Source organism: Equus przewalskii, chromosome X (assembly GCF_037783145.1).
Source record: "Equus przewalskii isolate Varuska chromosome X, EquPr2, whole genome shotgun sequence".
Classification (NCBI taxonomy): Eukaryota; Metazoa; Chordata; class Mammalia; order Perissodactyla; family Equidae; genus Equus; species Equus przewalskii.
In genome coordinates this window covers 108,015,520-108,043,025 of record NC_091863.1, presented here as the reverse complement: position 1 = coordinate 108,043,025, position 27,506 = coordinate 108,015,520, and the positions used below count along the sequence as shown (strand labels likewise).

Here is a 27,506-nt window from a genome sequence, read left to right as displayed (position 1 = left end):
AGTTGTCTGCAGCCTGACTCCATCTGGATATGGGGCTTGGAATTTTGACTGTAATTCCCCAGCTTTTGGTCTCACCATCGTAAATCTGGTGATTTTCACAGGTTTTTTTTTTTTTTTTTCCCAGGGATGATTAGCCCTGAGCTAACATCTGCTGCCAATCCTCCTCTTTTTGCTGAGGCCGACTGGCCCTGAGCTAATATCCGTGCCCATCTTCCTCTACTTTATACGTGGGATGCCTCCCACAGCATGGCCTGCCAACCAGTGCCATGTCCGCACCCGGAATCCAAACCTGCGAACCCCAGGCCGCCGAAGCAGAACGTGCGAACTTAACCGCTGTGCCACCGGGCCGGCCCTTTCACAGGTTTTATAAGTAGGCATATGCGTTAACTTTTATTTTTTATACTAAATAAGAACTATATATGTATATCTATGTACATAAATGGATTTTGCTTTCTGATGGGCTTCAAGCTTTGAGTTGTCTTTACCACGTGGCATTTTTCACAAGCAAGTTGGTTTATCAACTCTGCTACCCCTTGACACCACTGGCCTCAATGTCCTACCTTCTCTCAACTTTCCCTTCCAGCCTTTTACCTCCATGGTACCTAGAGTTCACCCCACCCTTATATCTGAGGGTCTTTCTTTTGCTAAGGAAAGACCAGGTTTTGCAAAGATCCCTATCGAATCACTGCTAGCAGAGAGGAGGTAGGTAGATAGTCCGTGTAGAGTCCCAGGCCATGGAAGGACTCTTCAAACGTGTCATCTAATTTCCTGTCATCTAATGTGTTACTCTTATTCTTGAGTCATCTGCAAAGGCAGATTAGCAGAGGACCATGTGATGGTTCTTGGAATGTCAGGGACATTGAAGTCAAGAAGTCAAGAAAGAAAAGAACTGAAAAGCACCTGCTGGCTTTAGCAACAGTTACTGGTGAACTTTGCTGGAGCGGTTTTAGTGTAGTTGAGCGAAGTGGACAAGTGAAGACTGAAGTGAGTGCAGTCAGTTGAGGGACAGGTAATAAAAATACAAAAGTGGAGGGGCCAGCCCCATGGCGTGGTGGTTGGTTTTGGCACACTCTACTTTGGCAGCCTGGGTCCATGGGTTTGGATCCCAGGTGCAGACCTAAACCAGTCATTAGCCATGCTGTGGCAGCGACCCACACACAAAATAGAAGAAGACTGGCACAGATGTTAGCTCAGAGCTAATCTCTGCTCAGGGTGAATCTTCCTCAGAAAAAAAAAAAGCACAAAAGTGGAGACATCAAGTGGGGACTTGACTTTCAAGAAAATTACATGAGGACAGAAATAGGGTAAAACTAGAAGGGAACACAGGAACAAGGGACAGTGTACTAGGAGATGCGACAGTCTTAAGTCTGTGTTCCCTCCTTTAATACTCATGAGTCTGATGATGGAATAGTATTTTTACCTGCATTTTAAAGATGAGATAATGGAGGTGGACATTCTGTAACTTAATCAAGGTTACATGGAATCTGAACCAAGGCCACCAAAATCTAGAGTCCATATACTTATGTCTGTAACAGCTCCTAAGTATAATGGGAAGGACAAATAAGTAAAAAGGATTGAAGACTGATGTGGAGAAGCTGGGACTAAACACCAGTGTTTGCGGTGGCATCAGTCTGCACTGTCACTTCCTCCAGCAGGTCATCTTCCCCAGATGTAAGGGTGGGGTGAACTCTAGGCACAGGGGAGGTAAAAGGATGGAAGAGAATTAAGAGCAAGTGGGAAGTTGAGGCCAGTGGTGTCAAGGGTGATAAAGGTGATTAACTATCTCATCCAAACTGAGTAGTTAGGGAAGCGAGGCCAAGAACTGGCCAATAAAGAAAACGAAGGAACTAAGAGTCAGATGAACATGGGCAGAGTGGAAGGAGTAGTTAGGAATCTGGGCAAAAAGTTGAAAAATAAAAACAAACAAAAGAACAGTAGAATCCAAACTAGTTTATCAGCAGTAAAAATAGAGAGGGTGGATCCAAAAGACAGAATGGCAGATTCTGAGGAATTTAGCAAGCAGATATGGAGATCAAAGCAGACCAACTGTAGCCCTACATTAACAAACAGATAACATTCTGGTCAGGACAATTCAGTTTGAGACTCATGCTTGAGTAGCCAGTGGATTGGGTAAAAATGTCCAGGAGAATAGCTGAGAGTCAGCACAGCTTCAGTGAGTGGAGCATACTGTGGACAGGGATTGGGACTCATCAGCAGAACACACAGGTGACAGCTGTAGCAGTAAACTGCGGTGACAAGTGAGAACAATACAAGATGGCAGAGACCAAAACACCACGAAACACTTACATGAGGGGAGGGAGACGGTCAGGAAAGGAGTGGTCTTGAAGGGGTGGTACAGATCATGGAAGTTAAGGCAAGAGAGTTTCCAGGAGGGCATCAAAGGAAAAAAAGAATAAAGACGTGAATGTTTCAAGTTCTCTGTCACTCTTTCTAGGAAGTGGCCTACAAACAGTTGGCTGCATTTCCAAGTTTCATGGAATGGAGTGACCCCAGAAATGAAATGCTGTAAAGGCTGCCTAAATCATCTCTCTCTGACCCTGCCTCTCCCTAAGGGAGAAAGAAAATCTGCCAAGCTTCTCCTAAGCAACATATGTTTTCCTTAACCCCTCTCCCTGTGTCCCGGCCCCCACCCCCGGCATACTGGATAACTGCCCTAAGCCGTTTGGGCATGTGGGAAAGGTTGAAATGCTTAAGAACAACTTTTCTAAGGGAGGTCTGGAAAGATTGCTGTATTTGAGGATAATGCCAAAATTCCAGCTCTCTGATCTGCAAACTTTCAGAAATTGCTTATCTTCTGCGCTCGCTCTCTAACTGAGAACATATGAGACCAGGGTCCAAAGAATGACTGCTTCTTGGTAATACTAAATCAATACTAAATATAGAACATAAGCCTATTGGGCTTAAGGATCAGAAACGTTTGAAAATAAGCCTTTGTATTAAATTGTCTGGCTAACCTCTGAAACGAAAATACCAGCAGTCTCCACGACCGCTGCAATTTGAAGTTACAAAAAGAACTCTCTAGTGCAGTGATCCTTTTCTGCCGCCCTTCCTTAAAGGCTTAGTTATTTCATAAACATATGAAAAAAGACTGCAAGGAAACATGATTAAAGGCTGGGTTATTGGTAAAGCATTAAAAAATTATTTTTGTAACGTTGTACATCTGACAAATATTTTTAAATAAAATAGTTGTTTGGCTAGTGTTCTAAATACCTAATTAGCACAAAAAGTGATTTTGAGAATTAGGAGAAACTAATTTTCATGTGGAATCAATTTATCCTTGACTACATTCAATTTATTCTTTATTTAGAATTGTTCGTGTTGACTGACCAGCATAACTGAACATTCATGTTATTTTTACCACTAATTTATTTTCACACATGCAGGTAATTGTTGCTTGAAATTCTTAAATGAAAGTAATAATTTTCTAGCAGTGAGCTAAAAGCATGATATGTACATCAAGTCAATTTTTCTGGTTAGTCTTAGATTTTATTTATACAAGGACAAAACAACTGTTGAAAAGTGAAAAGTTCAAATGATTTGATCTTGTTTGTACTAATTGACCAGTTGTTCAACACAGTCATGATCTGGGGAGTAGGAACTGTCACATCAGATAAAGGTCATAGGGATTCTCCAACAAATTATCCGACCCCTTCGAGTACACCAGACCGACCTACATATGACCCTGGACACACACAGAAGCAGATCCATCTGGCAACAACGAACAGCTATGAGCAATCTGTTACTTTTCAGAAAGCAGAAGGAAGGGAAATGATTCACCAATTACTACTGTTAATAATACATACGAAGCAAACCTTTTGACTTAACCTTTTCACAAATGAAATAGTGTCCCGTTTCCCAAAGATAATTCATATTCCACTTTGAGATAAAGTCTATATGGTCTTTACCACAAAACTAAAACCCCATAAAATTTTCTATAGAATGTGTATATTATTTCTTAAAAAAAAGTACCATATCTCTTTCCACTAAAAAGCATTCCTTCAGAGGGGCCGGCCCAGTGGGGCAGCAGTTAAGTGCGCACGTTCTGCTTCGGCGGCCTAGGGCTCGCCACTTCGGATCCCGGGTGCGGACATGGCATCACTCAGAAGGCCATGCTGTGGCAGGCGTCCCACATATAAAGTAGACGAAGATGGGCACAGATGTTAGCTCAGGGCTAATCTTCCTCAAAAAAAACCAAATAAATAAATAAATAAAATAAATAAATTAAAAAAAAAACATTCCTTCAGAGTGGAGAGGCAGGAAAGCTTAATCCCTATAAATGGACTTTTAAATTGGTACAAATTTTTTGGATGGCAATTTTTATCAACAGTTTAAAGGTACAGATCCTTTCCTTAGCAGTTCCACTTTGGGAAATTTAGCCTAAGAAATTACTTGCACAAGAGCCTGAAGATGTATGTGAGACTAGACAGGACAATTCCAGTTCATCCAAACACGGCAACACCATGGAGCTGCTGAACAGAACGGGAGAAATCTAGCGGTACCGACACCTTGTAGGGCTGTCCAAGTGAAAGAGACAAGGGGCAGAACTGTAGGTATAGCATGATCCCATTTATGCTAAAAAAAAAAAGTGTGTAAGTCATACGTGCCCACAGCATTTAGAAGGATACATATCAAATACTGGGGAATAGGCTTGTGGAGAAGGGGGGGATTTTCATTTTGCTTTACGTATCTTTGTATATTTTAATTTTGTATGAGAACATTACTTTTTTTAACTGAGGTAAAATTCACATTACATAAAATTCACCCTTTTAAAGTGTATGATTTGTGGTTTTTAGTATAGCCACAAAGTTGTATAACCATCACCACTATCTAATTCCAGACATTTTCATCACCCCAAAAAGAGTCCCCATACCTGTTAACAGTCACTTCTCATTCCTCTCTCTCTGCAGCCCCTGGCAGCCACTAATCTGCATTCTGTCTCTATGCATTGGCCTCTTCTGGACATTTCACATAAACGGAGTCATACAATACGCGACCCTTTGTGCCTGACTTCTTAGCATAATGTTTCCAAGGTGCATCCACGTTGTGGCAGATATCAGTACCTCATTTCCTTTTATGGCTATATATGACTTATATAAATAAAAATCTGGAAATAGCTGATTTTAAAAATACTCAGAAACAGAAAAACCTTACCCTTTTGTAGAAATCACTTTATAGAAACTCAACAACTCTAAATCCAATATCTATATTAAAGCACAGTTTATTTTCTATCTCCCTGCTCCTAACACTCTCTTGAATACCTACTCTCTCAGGTCCCATTTGAAAAGCTTCCCCTTCAAACAGTGTTTTTGTTCTCACATGAGTTTGTTTCTTAGACTATTATCATTCACATGGCAGACCCAGTCAGCACTTTGCCCAGCCGCGTCTTCCCTATCTCCCTGCCACTGCCCCCACTCCCAACATAAAAACATTTTTATACTCACAGAGGTATGGACAAAGGCATAATCTGGATGTTTATGGATATCACATCTTTTGACAAGGACCCAGGTCTGACCATCTGACTTCAGTACAGTGACCATATGCAGAACATGTCTGCTACAGTGTAATACTTCAAAATGCTATCGTGACTTGCATAGTGACTGCTATTTTATAGTTTTCATCTTCTGAATAAAACTCGAGAGTAAATTTTTGCCCTACGCCCTTAATGTCTAGTTACTTCATTATCTGAACAAAGCAAAACTATGTAACAATGGCTGATACAAAAGCAGCACTCTGTTCCCACAACTGAGCACTCTAATATATAAGAGGGACTGGGTTTTTCCCTTCAAAAGATGGCCTGGCCATTTGCTGGCCAAAACATTTTCCTAGGAAATTCTGCCAGGTTCATGCTTTGGAATGACCTCGGCCATTACAGATGAATGCAGCTGAAAAAAGAAAACACAAACAAAACAAAACACCCCAGCTGTCAATAGTTGCAGTTAGCTGAAGAAAACCACACTAACTCCCTTCTCCACATTTTTATGGTGGTAATTAAAATGAAACTAAATAATAGATTTCAACCCCCCCCCCCCAGCACTATTAGATAACGTTTACAGTAAAGCACACCAACCTATAGTTCCAGCGTCAATCAGAACCTGTTACTTGATTCTTTTTTCCTCTTGAGTAGGAACGCATGTTAGGAATTGTGTGTATGGAATGAGCATGTTCCAATAATTAAAACTCTGCTTTCTGCCCTGGATATGAGCACCTCAATGTATGAGCACTGTACTAGAAGTAAGCTGCCCACGGTAAAGGGAGTAAATTTAAATCTCTAAGGTGGAATCCCTTTATGATGAGGGTATTAATCTTGCACGCTTATTACCAATCAGATAAACTGTACTAGGAGTTTTGATTTATTTTCGAAATCACCTTCCTACTAGGTTCCAGAGGATGTAATTTAAGCCATATGTATCAAACGAACTAAGATGCAATGCAGTTCCACTGTACTTGAAAGATTGCTGTTTCTCTCCAGATAAAACCTTTTATGTTGTGAAACTCTGAACTCAAATTCACATCTCTCTCTCATACTTGTTTAACAATAAGTTACTAAACAAACTAGGCATTTAACCTTGAAATAAAGCAAGACTAAAAGGAACACAATACTATTGCTGTTACAAATAAGCTTTGTTATACTTTTCACAAAAAAGACATACATACAAACATGAAAGTCATAACTCATTTATTGAATGAATAGTATATGCAAGAATACCAATAAAAGGAAACTAATACTACAAACTACAATTTTGAAAATAAAGCCAATATAACAGGAACAAAATATACATAACATGAGAGGAATGTTTGATTTTGACCCATAATGCATTCCTTATCTTTACAATTAACCTAAATATCTGTTAGAACAAAACCGTATACCTTGGTCTAACTTTAGCGCTTTTTAAAAAAAGCAACATTCTAGAACACTTTTCTTTTTCTTTGAGATATGTAAGATTCACACATTTTTTCAAGTACATAGATTCTGATTCAACAGTAGATCTACATATCTTGTTATTCTCTTAATATCTTGAGTAGCATGTACTCCTGAGCAAGAACTATCTGAAATTCTAAAATTGCCGATCTTGAAATAAAATGTATTTCAGTTGTGGGTTTTTAATAAATTGAGATGAAAGTAAAATTCACCCCCCACCCTCCCTCCCCCCAGGAACAAAGAGCTCTTATTAAAGTATAGAAACTCAAGTCTATCTTTCTACTCTAAAGAACATTTCATACTAACATTTCTGGTAAGGCAATAAATGCTCCAGAATAATCTTCAATATACGCTTGCAAAGATTACACTGTTTAATATCAATAACAAAAACAAAACAAAAAAAGGAAAAAAAGAATAAAGGAAAGAAAGAAAAGACGCTTCAAAATTTCAAGCTAAAATATGCATAAAAGACAGTCATGGCAGTATTTTTTTGAAATGATGTAAATGTTATATACTTATCAAATAATGTCATGCTTATTAAAACTACAGTTAAGGACTTAAGAGATGAACAGTAAATACACTGCTGAGGTCCATGTTTCTAAATATTCATACCACAATGTAATTACTACCCAGAAGATGATGATGCTACTTGGGAACATAAGTACTGTACACTTTTTACATTGTAAGGCACTTTTACTCAGCATGTGACGAAAACATGGATAGAGAATCAAAATATTGGAGGTTTACAACCAAATGTGATTTTTCATGTGACTTCAATTTACATTTCAATTTTTAATGACTGTTTAGCCAATCACACCACAGTGAGAAGAATAGGTAGCCAGCCACTTATCTAGCCAACCAAAAGGTAAAGTGCTATTCTGGTTGCTAGTGGCAGAGAAAGGGTTGAAGAAACCCATAAAAAGTCATACATTTTATTACATAACAAATCCATCAACTGACAGCTATAGTATTTGAAGTCCATTACATGATTATTGACTGGCCATTATTACCCCGGCACCTTCCATTTTTCCGAAAAACATCATTACAGTAGTTGTCCAAAAATGAAGGTGCTCTCTTGTTCCATGGGTAAGTCTATGGCACACAATGTAAAAATGATCTAGACACAGTGATTCAAAGATTTAAAATAACGGGTTTCAAGCTGTTGTAAGGAAATAAAATACAGATCCTTTGGGAAAAGTCACATAGCTTGGTAAACAAACATCTAGATCTGTCGTTGCACTTCAAGTCATGGTGAATTTTGAAAATTCATCACATACACACAAAAAACCCAATGGCATATTTCGAGCAAAAAGAGAAAAACATACAGGGCAACCCGCTACTAAAGCTAATTTCCTTCTAAAAATAATAAAAGATGGTTAAAATAAAGCAATCGTCAAGTCCCTTGATTTAAGTAAATGTGTGAATACACACTTGACAAACGTGACTTTAAGGGACCAGCAGTTAAAAAAAAATCAGTCATTAAGCACAGTGTAATTTTCCACCTCTTACATTTTTAAAATGCTTTTCCATAAGCTGCAGAATATCTCAATGTACAGTCAAGTTAACATGTTATTTCTTGCTTCTTAATTTGCTTCAATGTGGTAGGTTAACTAGTAATTCAGAAATCAGAATCCCCACCCTTGATATTGAGGTGCTATGGTAATATTAGGCAGACCGCAACTAAAGTTTTTTGGTTTTGCCATAAAGAAATATATAAATGCGCTTCAGCAGACAAGTGGAAGAAAATATCACTAGGCTAGAAATGCCAGTATGAAAATCCTTTCTAAAAAGCTGGGTTCTTAGGCTTTGAGAAACAATTCTGATAATCGATAAAACACCATCAAGCCCCACCCGAAGAAAAGTGGGGCACCAAAGGCTATGTAATAGATGAGCAAAGCAATGAATGAAAACATGAAAAATATTAAATAAAGTTTCTAAAATAGTGGTCACAAAATTAAAAATAAATACTGTTTTATGCAAAGACTGGTTTTTAGTCCTGTAGCACATGAGACCTCCTTACATGCTTTGAGCCAATAGATGAAGTGTTCCACACCACACGGCACTTGAGAGGAACGGGCTTCAGACCTGGTGGCTAAAGTCCTTAGTGAGTGCTAACCCTTTAAATCTTAAAGAGGTTTAATTTGCTGTTGCCAAATGTTAGTTTAAACTTGAAAGGATCCAATCACTTTGCGAGCAGCTCTTTGTATGACATGAAAAGAGAAGAGGTTTACTGTCAATTTTGGCATAAGCACTGCAGCTCATAGCTTATAATCACCAGTTGCCCGAGTCCATGCTGGTCAGTGAGAACAACTTTAACAGGAACCAAACGAAAAGCTTTAGCACACTTCTTGGAAGAGATTTTTAGCATGTGCTGTCAAAGCCAAGAGAAAAAGAAGGTTCTCTTCATTTCTAGCCTCCATTACTTGAGTGTGAAAAAAAAAACTTCACAAATTCCCAAGTGTTGCCACCAGAGGCGTGTTTGCACTGTAAAGTGAAATTTGCTTATGCTTTCCCTTGAGTATGAAGCCACTAAACAAACTGAGACACTCTAAACAGCAGAACTTTGTTCAGTCCAGAAATATAGCTTACTTCATTTCAATGTCTGCTTTAACTGTTGACACTATACACAGGGTTAATAGTGTTTCAATTGCTTCCCAGAAACTGCAAACTACGGCTACGTAATATCAACATGTCAAACTCTGCCATCTAGTGAAGGCTCATAAAACAAACGAGACGTTTTTAGGCAGTTCAATGAAGGATCTAAGAGTTGGGCAGTAAAAAGTTACAAACCCTTTTTGATTTTAGAAAACAGTGAAAAAAGAATAGTAGTTATGGATGTCTTATTCATTCCCAGTTTTCTAACTCTGTCCCATGAACCTGTTTAAAAGATGATAAAAAAATGTAAAATATGATGCTTGAGGGGAACACAATAAAAATAATGTTATTGAGGAGCGAGAATATCTTACTGGTTTGACATTACAACTACATTTATTGATAAAGTGGATAGCTTGTTTTTACTGTTACAAAATCAGCTAGTTAAAAAAAAACTATGCAAGCCTACACAATCCTCAGCATTCTAGTAACATGCTTAACTAAACATAAGAGCATTAAAAAAATCATACTGCACACCATTACTTTAACATGTATTTATCAGTGTGTATTGTATCCTGACAACAGATCCGATATAATTAACTTTCATACCTAATTTCCATTAAGTTGCTGCTGAGTTAGTTGTTGCTGATCAATTTCTACTTTTCCCCGGCTTTTACTCTCTCGTTCCTCATCTTCTTCATCTCTCTCATCATTTCCACTATGATTTTTACAATATAGTCTACAATGATGAAAGATAAAAATCTCAAAACGTTTTGTCACTGTTGATGAGAATATATTTTATGTTATTAGTGGATGAGGTTGGTGCCCATTTAAAAAATGGGTTTCCTCATCCAAACTTTTAAAAACACTCCACAATTAGTTACAGGTCCATTTCTATCTAAAAGATAGGAAAGCACTCTATTAATGAGCTGATAAAAGTTCCTCTGAAATAAAACCTCTTGTTTAGGATGAAAGCTAAGTTATCACATATGCACAAATATAAGGCAATTGCTCCTTTTGGCCAATGAGATTAAAAACAAAGTTTTTGGCCAACTTGAAAATATCAACTTTCAGGTATACAGAGGAAATAATCAAATTCTGTAACATTTCATATACATAATTTAAAAGCACAGTTTAGGAAATAATATAAATTCTATCTGTACTGCTTTCTGCTCCCATTTCATGAAACAATTTTACTCAAACTCTTCAAATGCCTTGTCATTAGTGTCCTGGCCATCAGCAGAACACCTTTATGAGTCACCTGACAGTTTTCAAGGCATGGCACTTGGCTACGTCTCTCTTGATCTAGACCGAGTCCCCAACCTTCTTTTTCTCCCATGACACTGACTTTTTGGGAGGAGTTAGACCAGATACCTTGTCAAGTATACTACATTTTAGATTTGTCTAACTGGTACAGTTTTATTTGTTTTTCTCTCACCCCTATTTTTTGTAAACTGGAAATAAGGTCTAAGGGCTTGGTTCGCTTTAGGTTCAACATCTCTTCGTTAGTTCAGGATAGTTTGCAGGTGATGCTGCATACCTAAGGAGGCATGTAATTTCAGAATGCCCCACTATTAGCGATGCTGTTTGATCATTTGGTTATGGTGGTGATGATGGCCAGATTTTTCTCCAGTGTAAAGGTACGTTTTTCTCTTCAAAATTAGCAAATCTCTGGAGTGATACTTTGACATCATGCTGTTCTGACATGTGGGTTCTTTTATGCTGATCTTTTATTTGGACATATACACTGTATACTTGAAATTCATTTATTTTAATGAAAACAGCAATGCAGGAGGTTTTGGACAAGGCTTTAGGCCACTTTAACGTATATGCACCAATATACTTTTTATAGCTAACCACCCCCACCGCAATCAAAGGGTGGGCTGATCTGAACTCACTTTTAGGTCAATTATACACAAGATGGTAAGATGGAACAATGCTTAAAAATCTTCAGTGGATACCCTATTATGATGAGCAATAGATAACAGATGATCATATAGGAATTCATCCACCACAAATGATCTAGAGCTAGGTTTAACATTAGAAGTTTCTAACACGTGAGTAGCATAAAAGGTGGGGGAGGGGCAACAATAGCAAGTGACTTCTGACCTAGTTTTGCTTATCAATTTTTTATTCTTAAAACATTCTCAAAGAACTATGGACAATTGGTACTCTTCAAATGCTGCACAGTGGAATCATCTTCTTTTTTAAATCACGAGTTCAAACACCAAGAGTAAGACTCCCACATAGTGCACTATGAAGTATCATCCCCCAAAATATAACCTGCACCCAATTAGGCCTTTGAACCAACTTACAAACTACAAGAAATATGGAGGGGTAGAGAAACAAGGTATGTGGTATCATGAAAAAGCAAACCGAGGAACCTAGAATGTGGGACTCCTAAAGGACAACTTAATGGAGTTCTTCAACAAGCAGAGAGAAAAGGTGGGGCTGGAGTGTGGATTGCTCTATATTAAGAGAGACTTAAGGAACATATCTATTAAATGCAATGTAGGGACCTTCTATGTATTGAGATTTGAACAAATCAAGACATTTTCAAGACAATGAGGGAAATGAGAAAGTGGACTGGGTATGAAATGATACTAAGTATCATCCCCCAAAATATAACCTGCACCCAATTAGGCCTTTGAACCAACTTACAAACTACAAGAAATATGGAGGGGTAGAGAAACAAGGTATGTGGTATCATGAAAAAGCAAACCGAGGAACCTAGAATGTGGGACTCCTAAAGGACAACTTAATGGAGTTCTTCAACAAGCAGAGAGAAAAGGTGGGGCTGGAGTGTGGATTGCTCTATATTAAGAGAGACTTAAGGAACATATCTATTAAATGCAATGTAGGGACCTTCTATGTATTGAGATTTGAACAAATCAAGACATTTTCAAGACAATGAGGGAAATGTGAAAGTGGACTGGGTATGAAATGATACTAAGAACTTACTATTGATTTTACAAAGTGTGGTAATGGCATAGTGATATTGGAGTCTGTAGGGATAAAATGACACGCGATCAATGATTCTGCTTTAAAATACCTCAGAAAGAAAAAAAAATAGATGAAACAACTGTGGCAATTACTTGGTACCTTCTGAGATGGGGAGTTGTTACTCTATTCTATTTTTGAAAATTTGTATAACAGAGTTTTATTTAAAAGGATGAATCCTTTGTTGTTAGAACAAATTTTAATCTTTTTATGGGGTTATTTTTCACTCAAGGACCATTTCCCATAGGCCCGTTATGTATCCGTCACCAGTCTAGGCACTAAGGCCACAGGTGTCAACTGGTCAAACAAGATTCTTGCTGTCACAGAATTTACTTTGTTATGTTGGGAGAATGACATTTTAGAAAAATCCATATTTAAATAGTTTAGAAATACAATATAACAGGATAAACAGAATCACTATATAATCTTCCCTAGCCTTTTTAATATGAATATATTCAGGATCCAAAAAGCCACATGTAGGAGAGAGGGAAGCCAATTCATTCAGAAATATTCCTCCTTGCATTTCCTCCTATTTGTTCATTCTTCTCTCCCCAAACTACCTGCATATGGACTCTCACTTGAACTCAATGGTCTCTACGAAAAGATCTGGACTCCACATTATGAGCAGATTTTAGAAACAAATTTCAATGTGAAAAAAACAAAAAGAGCAATTCATCATGGATCCCAGTGCAAATATTTTTGTTTAGAGATGGTCACCGTAACATGATTTTCTAAGGGGTAAAACCCACCTAAATGTATAAAAAAGGAACCAATTAAACAAACTGATATACCCATGCAATGGAATACTATGCAACCATTAAAGTAGTGATATCAAACAGATTAATGTCACAGAAAAACACACCTTAGATACAGTAAGTGAAAAACAGATTATAAAACAGTGTATGTAAGAAAATCTTGTTTTTATAAATATACACATGTACATAATCACACAAATGTCTAGAAGAAAATATTCCAAAAGATTTAAAATTATGTCTGGAGGTAGAATTAAAGTTCACAATAAGTTTTTTTTCCTTATCTAGATTTTCCTGTTTTTCCCCAAAATGAAAATGAGTAATTAAGGTAATACGTAAAGTTAAAATTTAAATTTTAGTTGTTTACATGGATCTATTTCATCCTTTAATTGCTGCACAGTATTCCACTAAATGTATACACTAAAATTTATTTATTAAGTCTCCTAATGGACATTCTGATTCTTTTCTTTTTTTTTTTGCTATCGTGGGTGAAAGGTTAACAAAAATCTTTTCCCATTCTTCATGAGAATTTTATCTTTGATTAACTCTCTAGCTGTGTTCCCTTGGCAACTTAACAAACATTGGTATGTTAACTATTTTACTAAGCTCTATTACCGCCTAATTGGTAGATTGCATCTGGACTGGAAGAATTATAAATATTCTGTTAAGAAGCCGGATCTTTGGTCCTCTCTCCCTGTGGTGTAACCTAAAAATTATCTATGCCAATATAACTACAGTCATGCTTTGCTTGACAATGAGGATCGGTTCTGAGAAATGTGTTATTAGGCAGTTTCACTGTTGTGGAAACCTCAGAGTGAACTTACGCAAACTTACATGGTATAGTCTACTACACACCTAGGTCATACGGTACTAATCTTATGGGACCACCATCATCTATGTGGTTCGTCGTTGACCAAAATGTCGTTATGCAGCACATGACTATATATCGTAAGACGTATGAGGCTTTTAAGCCAGGGTGGATCCCATGCCCACCCAATGTGGATCATCTTATTGGACTTGAGCTGTACTACTATACTGACTGCTGTAAGGAAAGAACAGCTGATGCTGCCCTGCTGGCAAGCTGCAGTTCCTGTCTATACCCTTCTTGAGTAGACTGATGCCATCTGTGGTAATCTCAGTCTGAAGTACAGTTGAGTCTAAAAAGGTGCCCTGGTGAGCACTGCAGCATCATTAACAATAATGCAATGAATCTTCTTTGTATTGTTGTCTGCTCACTTCCCTGAGATAAATCCCTACAAGCAGATTCGTAGCAAAAGCTACACGTTATTTTGTTTAAGGTTTTCGTCTCCAATGATAAACTGTTCTCCTAAAAAGTTGCACCTATTTATATTCTACCTTAATATCAAATGAGAATGCCTGTCTCTCCAGAACCCAGCTAACATCAGATACTATGAATCCTACTAATCTTTGCCCATCTGATAGGCAAAAACTGTTAAGATCTTGTTTTCATTTGCATTTCCTTCATTACTAATAAGGTTGAAGAGTTTTTCACATGCTTGTAACCCACAGCTATTTCTTCTATAAATTGCCTATTCACGTCCTTTGCCCATTTTTTAACTGGGTTGTGCTTTTCTTAATGATTTGGAGTTCTCTTTATACAGTCTAATTTTAATGTAATCAAAAATTCTGAGTTTCCTATCATGCTTGAAAAGGCTTCTATACTCAACATTATAGAAAAACTCTGTATTTCCTCCTCACACTTATAGTGTTATATTTTATGATTAGATTTTTAATCCATCAAGAATCTATTTTGGGGTGCAGTCTGAGTAAGGATCCAAATTATGTTTTCTACCTGGAAAGCCAACTGTATAGATATCATGGACTGAATAATCTATCTTATCTCCACAGCTATAAAATGCTACTGTAATTATTTTAAGATTGCAACAAAGACATGGATCTATTTCCTGCGATCTTTGTCACTGTCCCCAGTACCATACGATTGGCTTTGATATCTAATAGGGGATTTCTCTTCTCAATAGCATTAAAAATCTTCTTGGCTGTATGTGATAAAGACTAGGTGACTACCCCAATATCTAGTTTCTCCCCGTCCCTCTGCAGTACTAAACCAGATTTTATTTGGGTAGCAATGTACCCACTAAGAGTATATTTCCCAGTCTCCCTTGGACATGTGACCAAATTCTGGCAAATGAGGCTGTGTGGAACTTCCTGGAAGGCTGAGTAAAGACCATCTCAATTGGAGGAATACCCACTTTGTCCTTCCATTTTTCTTGACTCCTGCTTCGTCCTACTAGCTATAGATGGATGTTCCGAGGATGAGAGAGCAGAAAGATGGTAATCTAGGACCTCAATGACACTGAAAAGCTGCCTACCACATCTGGACTGCTTTCCTCTGGACATCTTTTAGAGGAGAAACAACCTTCTATCTTATTTAAGCTTCTATTTTCTTTCCTGTTATACAAAGGTAACTTAATCATTACAAATAGAAAATAATACATTTACTCTTCTAGAGAAAACTGTCGACAATTTGGATTTCATTAAAATTGTATTAAATATATAAATTAATTTGGGGGAGAACAGGTATCTTTCAACATTGAGTGTTTCTATCAAGGAACACAATATGCTTTGCCATTCGTTTGGGTCCTGTGTAAAATTCTTTTTTCTTTTAAAGAAAAGTTCTCCTTTAGAATGAGTGAGTGAATGACTGTGTGTGTGAGAGTGTGTGTGTGTGTGTGTGTGTGTGTGTGTGTGTGTGTGTGTGTGTGTGTGTGTGTGTGTGTGTAGGGGGTAGATATTCTTCTTTTACATTTTCTAACTAGTTATTACTGGAATTGGTTTTGAAAATTCATCTCATATTCAACAACCTTACTGAACTCTTACTAATTTTAATAAATTCAGAGTTGATTCCTTTGGATTTTCTTGAGAACAATGATATCAATGACAAATATTATTGACAATTTTATTTTTCTCCTTCAAGTTTATTATACATTTTTCCTCCTTTTTTTGTTGCACTGGCTTAATCCTTCAGAAGAACACTGAAAATATTGGTAGTTGGCACCCCTGTCTTGTTCCTGATCTGAATCAAAGTGTATTACTGTAGTGGTTCTCAATTAGAAAGGAACACGAGAACCATCTGGGGAATCATCGAAATACATCGTTGGGGCCTGACCTACTGAATTTAAATCTCTGAGGGTGGGGCCCAAGCATGCACATTTCTAGAGGGCCCTATCCACCCCCAGATGATCCTGAGGTTCGGCCCATGGTTAAGAACCATCGTCCCTTTACTTTAATACTAAATAAGCTACTGGCTGTTGTTTTCTCATAAACACTTTACGAAGACTCCTAGATTACCAAAGCACTCATTACCTTACTTTACAATTCAGAAATGGATGATGAATGGTATCAAATGTCTTTTTACCACCCACCAGGAAGGTAATAAGATTTTTATTAATTATAATGGATCATATTAATATATTTCCTAATTTTGAACACTCTTTAATGATAGACTACAGTACTGGATTTGACTTTCTAATATTTTATTTAGGATTTTGGTATATATATTTATAAAAGTAAGATTGGTCTACAGTTTTTTTGTTTGCTTTTATTTTAAATGTTATCTTCGTCAGGTTGGTGTCACAGCTATGCAAGTTTTACAGAATGAACCAAGAAGTTTTCCATCTTTCAATATGTGCTGGACCTCTTTAAATAACATTGGAATTATCTGATCCTTAAAAGCTTGATAGAATTCACTTGAAAAACATGTATGCCTTTATTATTAAACAAAGTTTGGCAAATTTTTTAATACAGCATTAGCACCTCATGCAGTAACCCAAATGACGTGGTCACTGCTTATGTAAACTGCTCTGTACACAGAGCAGTGGACCTTGAGTTACTGGTTTATTGCATACTGGAAGTGTGAGAATAAGGAAGTGCTTTACAACTCACAAAGGCAAATCAAAATTTCAGGGACCCCTACGAACCTATTTTCCATTTGATTAAACAAATGGAACCATTATAGATGCACATTGGTACCAGTAGCCCAAGGCAGCACAGGTAAGTGGAAGACCCATAAAAAAGAAGCTAACATGTAATCCAAAAGCTCCACATCTTACTCTTTCATCATTCTTCCAAGAGTATCTTTTGGCCTATTTTACAACTACATCCTATTCTAAGCCACCAACAATTCTCACCTGGACCCTTAGCAGGGGCCTCCAAACTCACCTCCCCATTTGCACCTTTGCACTTTGGGGTCCTGCGCACGTCCTCTCTGACTAGAACACTTTCCCAGTGTCCACATTTATCTTTGCCCTTCAAATCTCAACTCAAGCACTATTTCTTTAAGGACATTCCTAAATACTCCCCCACTACAAACTAGGTTAGCTCCTCCTTGCTATCCGTTCTCACAGAGCTTTGTAACACATCTTTTAGAGCACTTAATGTAGTTTGTAATTGCGTACCTATTTATGTGGCCATTTAATGAACATGTCTCTCCCACTAGACTGTAAGCTTCCTGAAGACACAGTCTGCGTCTGTTTTGTTCACTACTGTATACCCACCTCCTAGCACAATTCCTGGTACATAGTAAGCATAATAAATACTGGTTGAATGAATGCCAACCCAGGGATGTGTAGTCAGAGGAAAATGCCAATTGCAGTAGTCATTTCTTTTAAAGAGTCCCCAGTATTCTATACTTGGCTTAAAACTACCTAAGAATAGTGATCAAGTAAACTAACATCATCTATTCAAGGGCAGTTACTTACTGACAAGTTTAGGAAAAGGGACAATTGTTCTCTTACTTGTAAATTCCTCGTGACATATTTTCAATGTATTTAGCTTTGTCTTGTACTCCACAGTGGTAATGGTAAGTCTTAACACAGGCTTTTATTTCACATCCAATAGTAGCACCGGGCTGACTGCAAAGTGTACATTTCTGTTTAAGGGAAGAGAAAGAATAATCATAAGCACTATTTCAAAGTTTATGCAATCTGATTTATTCCATTTTAGCCAGAGTTCAGCCAAACATTCCAGTTTACAAAGAAAACAGCCAGTTTTCTACTGAAAAAGAGTGCACTGAACTTATCATATAGCATATGTATTAAATAATGCTGCAACTTAAACCAGACTTTGATAGACTTTCTAACATTGTCATCCCCTGATGTTTCCATTATTTAATTGTACTAACCATCGGAGATCTGACATTTAAACATAAATAAGACACTCCTTAATACTGCCAAACACACAGAAAAGAAGGATATTCTATATTTTAGTAGTTGGCGTCTTTTCCTCCCTGGGGTCAGTTCCTTTCCCATTATGACTTGGGGAAAGAATGAGAAGACAGGAAAGCAATTCCCCCCGGAGAGGGAATGCTACCAAGTAGGCAAAATGGCAGAGGGACACTAAAGGGGCTGAAATCTTTTCAAGACTTCTAATTTCGGTCTAGATCAACCTTGCCTCAAGAATGTTCTGAAATTAAAAGGTGATTGTTGACCACAGGGTTTCAGAGTCAAATAAGTTTGAAAAATGCTAGTTTTAAACAGATTGCTTGATTGCAGAACTTCTCACAGACTTTTCTCCAGGAAGGAGGGCCTAGTAAACGGTTCCCAAGTTTATCGAACTCCAGATGCTCTTTTATACTTTTGGAAGGGTGGAGGAGCATTCTGATGGACTAATTTCCTTTGGAGCATACTTGGGAAAATGCTAGGTGAGTGTTTCCACTAACATTCAACAGTGCAGAGGTAAATAAGTTGATCAAGAGAACTGAATTATTATCCTAGTCACCTATTTGGACTTTAGCTGTAAGACACAACACTGCCCTGTAAGATATGATGAAGTCATTTCTCTCTTTTTTTTCAGTACTATACGGTTCTGTTTCAAAGCAGTTTCATTTTTTAAAAAGTAACCAAATATCGATAACCTCAACTGGATTTAAACGGAACAGATAACATCAACAATCTTCACACCTTCAAAAATGCAGTTCCACAAAGAAAGGGTCATTTCTAAGGGTTTCAGACAAAGATCATCAATGTTTGAAACCACTAGATCAAACACTGAAGGGGAACTTCACAACGGAGGGATCAGACTCACCACCTGAATCCAGGGATCAGACATTATGACTTCTCTGATATGATAAAATATGGATGTTACAGACCCTCCTGTGAAGTATCCTTACCCCCTAAAATGATGAAACTGAATCTAATCAAGCCTTTACATCTAACTTCCACTTCAAAAGAAAATCTGGCAGATAGAGGGACAAGTTAGATGGCACCACGAAAAAGCAAACAGACAAATAAAACGTGGGATATTCCACAGGACAATTAATTCATTTTCTTCAACAAGCCAATGGCATACAACAAAACAAAAACAGAAACAACAAGGACAGGGAGGAGGGAGTGCCCTAGATTACTTAAGGGACATACAACAACCAAATGTAATGTGTGATCCTCCTTTGGATTCCGATTCACACAAATCCACTTTAAAAAGATAGTTTTGAGACAATTGGGCAAATACAAATACAAACTGGGTATTAAATGACACTGAGGACTCGTTAATTTATAAGGTGTAATGACATTGTGGTTAGGTAAGAAAATGTCCAACTTTTAAGAGATACATACTGAAATATGTAGAGGTGAAATGATATGAAGTCTCAGCTCTGCTTTAAAATACTTCAAGCAACAAGAATAAAAGGCATAGATGAAACGAGTGCCGCAAATTCTTGATAACTGATGAGTCAAGGTGATGGACAGACGTGTGTTACTAGTCTTTCTAATTTGGATATGTTTGAAAATTTTCACAATAAAAAAATTTAAAAATTAAAGTCATTTCTAGAGACAATTGCTGTCTTAAAGAAAAGATTTTGCATTCCATTGACATTTTATAATACTCATAAACTGTAAAGGAGTAAGTGATCAATAAAGATGCCAATATTTCTTAAAGCTATTTATTAGTAATTCAGTATGTTTAAAAACATGAGACTCAGGCACATTTTATAAAGGAAACTTTAAAGCTATGATAAACATTTTAAGAGACATAATTATATACGTGTACTTTAACTAAACAGAAAATTTAAAAAAATTTTTTTTCCTCTTATTAAAAAAATGAATGAATAACAACAGGGGAGGTTCTCATTGCTATATTCACGTTATGGAATTTTTCTTTAAGCAAGCTGAAACAATGTAACATTTTTAACTTAATAGGTGTGTCACATTCATATGTTCATTTATTTGATTAATAAGACTCTCAAATACCCTGAAATATAAATCTCAGTCTAATTCTCTCAAGTAATGAAGTTACATAGAAAGAGGAATAAGTTTCAGTAACATCAGCATCTTTTATTTTATTACAGATAAGTCAAATATGTACTTTGCATTAACATATGAACTACTTTGTATTAAACTTTTTGATGACTGGATAAATTTGAGATGTGTTCTAAATTTAAAGCAGAAAGTCAGAAGAGTAACGATGCATAACATAAATATAAAACCACAGACCATTCTTTTTCCTCGCTTAATCTCCTGAAGTACAGTTTTAATATCAAAATCTCCAAATTCTGCTCTTGATGTTGTTGTGAGCTGGACTGTGCCAGAAGAAAATAACTAGAAAAGAAAAATGCAAGAACATTTAATATTCAGAATCTTTGTGAGAAAAAGATAAAACAATATAATAACAAAAGTGTTGTTTAATAGCCTGAGAAAGATGACTTTTCTTTAATAATCAAGTACTGACTCAAATATTTTTAATATAGTCACATTTGATTAAAATATAATCCAAAATAAGGACAATGAAATAAAACTGGGGGCTGTCAGTATGAAGCCAAGATTAAATACTTCATTAAAAAAATGAAGATTTCAATAGTGTCACCCTGTCATCTCAACTGTTTTACATTTCCATAAAGTTTTTAAAAAGAGTTTAAATTAGCAAATTTCAACCATGGATGCAGATCAGAAACACCTAGGGATTTTTTTCCCTCAAACTAGACATCTTTGGGATCTACTCCAGGGGTACATATTTTGGAAAAAGCTCCCCAGGCAAATCTGATAGGCATCTCTGTTTAAGAACCTCTGATATAAATAATATAGTTTAAAAACCTACTCATAAAATGGGATGAGTAATTCAACACAATCTAATTCAAAAACGTTTGTATATGCTGTATGTCAGACCTGGATCTAAAGATGCAAAGATAAGATATAGGTGCTATCCTCAAGGAAATTAAGAGTTTATTAAGGGAGAGAGGCTCATAAATGAATTACTGCAACACACTGTGTCAAGTACAATAATAGAGACATCTACTAGGTTATAGTGGAGGTCGAACATATTCTTCATGACCAGTTTACAGTAAAGGTGAAATTTTTACAGTTATGAAATAGTTAATTATGGATTATCTGGAATATGTTAACTATAATCAGGATTACTTTAAATCCTACTAAATCATAAAGTCCACATTTTTAAAAATCTAAAGTTTACAAAGATTTGGGATTATAGGATATACTATTCATAATTCTAAAATACTAATGCTGGGGGGAAAAGTGCCTTATTTGGTTACTAGCTAAATGCTTTTCAAAAAACTTAAGTTTAAAAGCACATAAAAAGGACCATGCTTACCATGCACTTATAATGTGCAGCTGCCTTCTTGGCATTAAATATATGCAGTTTTCCTCTTGCTTCATTTTCTTCCTCCCCTACGTGACAAAATCCACATTTAGGCCTGGTGTCACTAGGGCTGCTTCTGTGTGGAGACCTATCTCTCTGCAGATGCAAAAGAAAAAAAAAAATTCATCAAAATATGCTATCAGTACCTCAAGCTTAGTTGACATTTCAAATGATAAATTTTACCTATAAACACAGTTTAAATGAAATAGTCATAGTGAAACAAAAAGTAAGAATCCTACATTTTTCTACTTACATAGGAACTACTTTCCATTTCATCTGTTCCGTGGGAGGATGTGGATCTGGTATCTTCCGACAGCCCTTTAAAATTAGTTTTTCGTGGCCTTCCTTTGCGACTTTTCTTTTTACTTTTAGGTGATGAGGGTTCCAGTTCATGTTCATTAAAACTTTCTTCTAAATCAGCTGCTTAAAAACGAACAAAAGCTTTACATCGACCAATCTTAAAATGAGCCTTAGTTCACGGGTACTTAGAATATATGTTTCTCCTTAGAATGAAATCACCTCCAGAAATGAGAAATGGTTTGTGGTCTGTTCAATATAGTAAGCTAACATTTCATATAAATGCAACAAAAATTAAATACAAAACACAGTTTTCTTATAATCATTGTGACAGTTATTTTCTTTGAATTTACAATTCTATAAAAATGAGTTTTGTGATCTTGACTGTGCACATAATTCAGTAAACATTTTCAAACTCCAAGAAGTCAATTTTTAAGATTAGTTCTTGTTATTAGTTTTTTTTACCATAGGTTTCAAAGTTTTACCTCACACAGTTGGTAAAATCAGAACACTCACCTAGAAAATAAACTTACTATAACTTGGAAAACTACATGAAAATAAAGAAGGTATATCTGTGCTAATATAGTAGCCATGAGAAACATGAGGCTTTTAAAATTTAAGTCACTTACAATTAAATAAAATTAAACCTTCAGTTTCTCAGTCACATGGACCACATTTCAAGTGCTTATGAGTCACATGTGGAAAGCTGCATCTGTATTGGACATCACAGATATAGAATGTGTCTATCATCGCACAAAAGTTCTACTGGACAGCACTGTTCTAGATAGCTCTTTAAACTATCATGAAAGTCAAATGATCAAATTCAGTAAGGAAGTCATCTACAAATGAATTAGCCAACCAATCAAGTAATTAAATATTAAGTATAAAAGGAATTTCTAACATAAGCGGCAGAAAAGTTATGTTGCAAGTTGGTTATGTATACTGTAAGGGATTACACAAAATTTACATAGAAATTTTAGAACTGTATTTCACAGCAATTTGAAAAGAATTTATACCATTAACAGAAGGTGCTTCATTCAGTTATTCACTACAAATATTTTATTTATTGAAGGCCTACTGTATATAAGACAATGTATTTAGCATTCAAAAAAGGTATAAAAACCAAATGTTCACTTGTCTTAAGGTCAAAATACAGAAAGTTTCAGGCACAGCTCTAATACCTTCATTGTTTTTTCTTTTACCATAAGTTATCGGTTGTAATTCCAGGGACTAATTTCTCAATGAGAAAGCATATCAACTCCTATTCTCTGATGCTAATATCTTTCCTAATAGATACTTTAAAAGTTTTTTGTTTTTTTAGAAATAAAAGCACATTCGTTATTATAAGAAAAGGGTAATTCAATTAGTATATTTGAATATGTAAACTCAAGGAACTGAGAGCATTAGATTGTTTGCAAAATAGTTAATAAAAATTTATATCAATGCAGCTTCACATAACTAGGGTAGAATTTTGAGGGAGGAAAAAAGGGGAAAAGGTAGAAGTTAGTAGATAGTGTTTTACAGACAACAAAACAAATTCATGTGAATAACTCTCCCTGTGAAGACAAAGAAGTCAATTAAAGCTATCTTCTGATCTCAACACTACAGTGAATTTCCTATCAGAACACATCACCTACTGTAAACAACTAAACTGACAATTTTTAAGACACAGAATTTTGTTAAAGCTGTTAGAATCACTTGCACTTGCCCCAAATTAAAAATTCTTAGAATGAAAAATCATAACCAAATGTTTCAATCATTCTGATACATATTATATCATACATATGATATACATAATATTGTTATTTACAATGAAAACAATCACTAACACTATAATAACACTACATTATTAAACATCTATAAGAAATTACTTAACTGATTCCATTATCAGGTCAACATGACTAGTTTTCCATATGGCACATTTGTCTGTCCTAAATATGGAATCATTCAGGATAAAAATTTAGGGGTCATTAAGAGCAATAATAAAAAATCACAAAAGATTAACAGATTTAACTATATTAGACTTTCCAACTTCCGAGTAAAAAAAAAGCGGTAAAATTAAAAGGCAAACAATAAACTGGAAAAATATCTGCTATACCTGTGAAAAAGGATTAGTATCTTTATGATATAAGCTTATAAAAGATTAAGACCCCAACAGAAAAATAGATCAAGCATATGATCAAATAATTCACAGGATATAAGTAGTTAAACATACTCTTAGAAAATTTGACTTCTCTAGAATCAAACCGTAAATTAAGTGATATATCATTTTCACCTATCAAAATAGCAGACTTTCGTTATAAAAAGCTATAATAAACAACAAAAAGTGGGTTAGAAATAAAAATATAGAAGAAGCCTCAAAAAAACATTGAGATAGGGGCTGGCCCCGTGGCCGAGTGGTTAAGTTCGCGCGCTCCGCTGCAGGCGGCCCAGTGTTTCATTGGTTCAAATCCTGGGCACGGACATGGCACTACTCATCAAACCACGCTGAGGCAGCGTCCCACATGCCACAACTAAAAGGACCCACAACAAAGAATATACAACTATGTACCAGGGGGCTTTGGGGAGAAAAAGGAAAAGAATAAAATCTTTAAAAAAAACCCAAAAAAACATTGAGATAGACCATGCTTCTGGATGAACAGGATCAACACTGGAATGATCTCAGTTCTCACTAACTTAATTTAATGAAATGCCAATAAAATGGAACTTTAAGTTGATTCTATGGTTTTCTGGAAGAATAAATGTAAAATACACAAGAATATCTCTTAAAAAAGATATCAAAATATACTATAAAGCAACAGAAGTTAAAATACTGGCACAGGCATAGACATACATCAACAGAAGAGAAAACAAGGTTGAAAATAGACTCATATGCATATGGGAATTGGGAGTATGATAACAGTGGCATTTCAAATGAGTGGGGGAAAGACACAATGGCATTATTGGCTATCCATTTTTTTTAATTGAGATTTCTTTCCTTATACCATATGAAAAAATTAGAGACAGATCAAAAAATCTAATCATACAATAATATACTATAAATGTAATAGAAGAAAATGGAGGAGAATATTTTTCATAATCTTGGGGTTGGGACACCTAAGAAGCCATAAAGGAAGAGACTGAAAGATTTGACTAAAATTAAGAAAGCTTTGCATGGCACAAAGCACCATAAACCAGGTTAAAAGACAAATGATAAACTGGGAAATCATTCACATTTAGTAACAGAAAATTACTATCTATATTACAGAGAGCACTACAAATCAATTTCACAAAGATAAATCTCAAGAGAAAAATGTGCAAAAGATAGGAACTGGGGGGCCAGCCCCGTGGCCGACTGGTTAAGTTCGCACACTCTGCTTCAGCGGCCCAGGATTTCACCGGTTCGAATCCTGGGTGCGGACGTGGCACCAGTCATCAAGCCACGCTGAGGTGGCATCCCGCATGCCACAACTAGAAGGACCCCCAACTAAAAAAATATACAACTATGTACCAGGGGGCTTTGGGGAGAAAAAGGAAAAATAAAATCTTTAAAAAAAAAAGATACGAACTAGCAATTCACAGAAGAAATATAAATAACTAAAAAAAAATGAACAGAACCCCAACCTCAATAGTGATAAGAGAAATGAAAATTAAATGAGATAATCGGTTGGACAAAAATGAAAGCCTGATAATATCCAGGACAGATGTAGGGAACTGGACACTCTCATACACTGTTGGCGGGAGCACAAACTGGGTACAGGCGACAGTATTTATTCCCAATGGTAAATGCACAGAACCTTCTACCTGGCAAGCCCACTTCTAGGACTTTACCCTATAGAATCACTTGTATAAGTACATAAGCATATATGTACAAGGAAGATCAATGCCATTTTATTTGTATTCATGAAAAAAATAGATGTAACTGATTTTTATTACTAGAGAAATCCTTAAATAAACCACGGTTCTATTTATACTGTGAGATAAAACTGTTAAGAAAGAATGAGGTCGGGGCCAGCCCAGTGGCGCAGCGGTTGAGTTCACATGTTCCGCTTCTTGGCGGCCCGGGGTTTGCCAGTTCGGATCCCGGGTGCGGACACGGCACCGCTTGGCAAAAGCCATGCTGTGGTAGGCGTCCCACGTATAAAGTAGAGGAAGATGGGCACGGATATTAGCTCAGGGCCAGTCTTCCTCAGCAAAAAGAGGAGGATTGGCAGCAGTTAGCTCAGGGCTAATCTTCCTCAAAAAAAAAAAGAATGAGGTGGATCTATATGCACCAACAGGGAAGAAAGTCTATGATATATCACAGAATGAAAAAAGTAGCATAATGTTATGTATCTATATCATGATGTCATTATATTTAAAGAGTGTGCATATGCACTATATATGTATGTAAAAAAAGGCTCTGGGAAGATACACACCAAACTGTTACTAGTTATTCCTAGAGAATGTGATTTCGGGGTGAAGGGAGGGCTTTATTGAACTACTTTAATAGTACTACTGTACTATTCTAATTTTTGAAAAACGGGCAATGTACTACCTCTGTAATTAAAAGAATTTATAGCATCCAATATGGTGAAAGGAGAGGTAAACTCATGCACCGCTGATGGGAATAATTTAGCACAATCTTTCTACAAAGTAATATGGCAGCATGTATCAGGAACCTTAAAAAGACTGAAAACCCTTTGACCCAGTGATTTTACTTTTGGGAATTTATCCTAAAAAATAATTGAAAATGCACATGAAAATGTGAGTATGAAGCTAGTCACAGCACCTCTGTTTAAACTTTTCGTGGTTACTTATTGGGTTTTCTTCCCCTCAATTCAAAATTGTGAAACTGTTTTAACACTAAACAAATTTTTTTAAATAATTATTATAAAAGAACTATCTGCATAAAAGAAGTAAAAATCTTCCTTTCCACCTTCTAATTCCACCTGCTCTGCACTGCCAGCCCGCACCCTCGCTTTCTTGCTTCCCTTCCTTCTTACTGCCCCCCCACCCCCCAACAGAACCACTGTAAACTGCTTCTTTTCTCAACCTCCAGGGTTGAGAGCCTGGTTTTGAATCCTGGATCTGCCACAGACTGTGTGTCCTCTTACCTGAGACCTACCGCAGAGAGTTCTTGAATGAATTAAATGAGTTAGTTCATGTAAAATACTTAATTTAGAACACTGCCTGGCACATGACACTCTCAATAAATGTCAACTATTATTTTTTCGTACGTGCACATGTGTTTTTTAAAAGGACACACAAACAAATGGGATTCTATGCATACTATTCTGCATCTTGCCTTTTCCACTTAATACATAAATTGGAAATATTCA

At 36.3% G+C, this 27,506-nt stretch overlaps 1 protein-coding gene across 9 annotated transcripts in view; it reads right to left on the bottom strand.

Moving 5' to 3' along the window:
- Positions 1 to 3,485: 3,485 nt before the first annotated feature.
- Positions 3,486 to 27,506, bottom strand: part of PHF6 (PHD finger protein 6) — a 48,326-nt gene continuing 24,305 nt past the window's right edge. For 3 of the 9 annotated variants that reach the window (XM_008508025.2, XM_070606189.1, XM_070606188.1), the window contains 6 exons: positions 22,163 to 22,329; positions 21,862 to 22,005; positions 20,751 to 20,855; positions 18,060 to 18,193; positions 10,142 to 10,271; positions 6,681 to 9,817 (listed from right to left, as the gene is read on the bottom strand). In XM_008508025.2, coding sequence (XP_008506247.1) covers positions 10,142 to 10,271; positions 18,060 to 18,193; positions 20,751 to 20,855; positions 21,862 to 22,005; positions 22,163 to 22,329 — 680 coding nt within the window. In that variant the 3' untranslated portion in view covers positions 6,681 to 9,817. Of the gene's footprint in view, positions 4,198 to 6,680; positions 10,272 to 18,059; positions 18,194 to 20,750; positions 20,856 to 21,861; positions 22,006 to 22,162; positions 22,333 to 27,506 lie in introns of those variants that run through there. The other 6 variants (XM_008508021.2, XM_008508026.2, XM_070606183.1 and 3 more) reach the window with 5 other exon arrangements.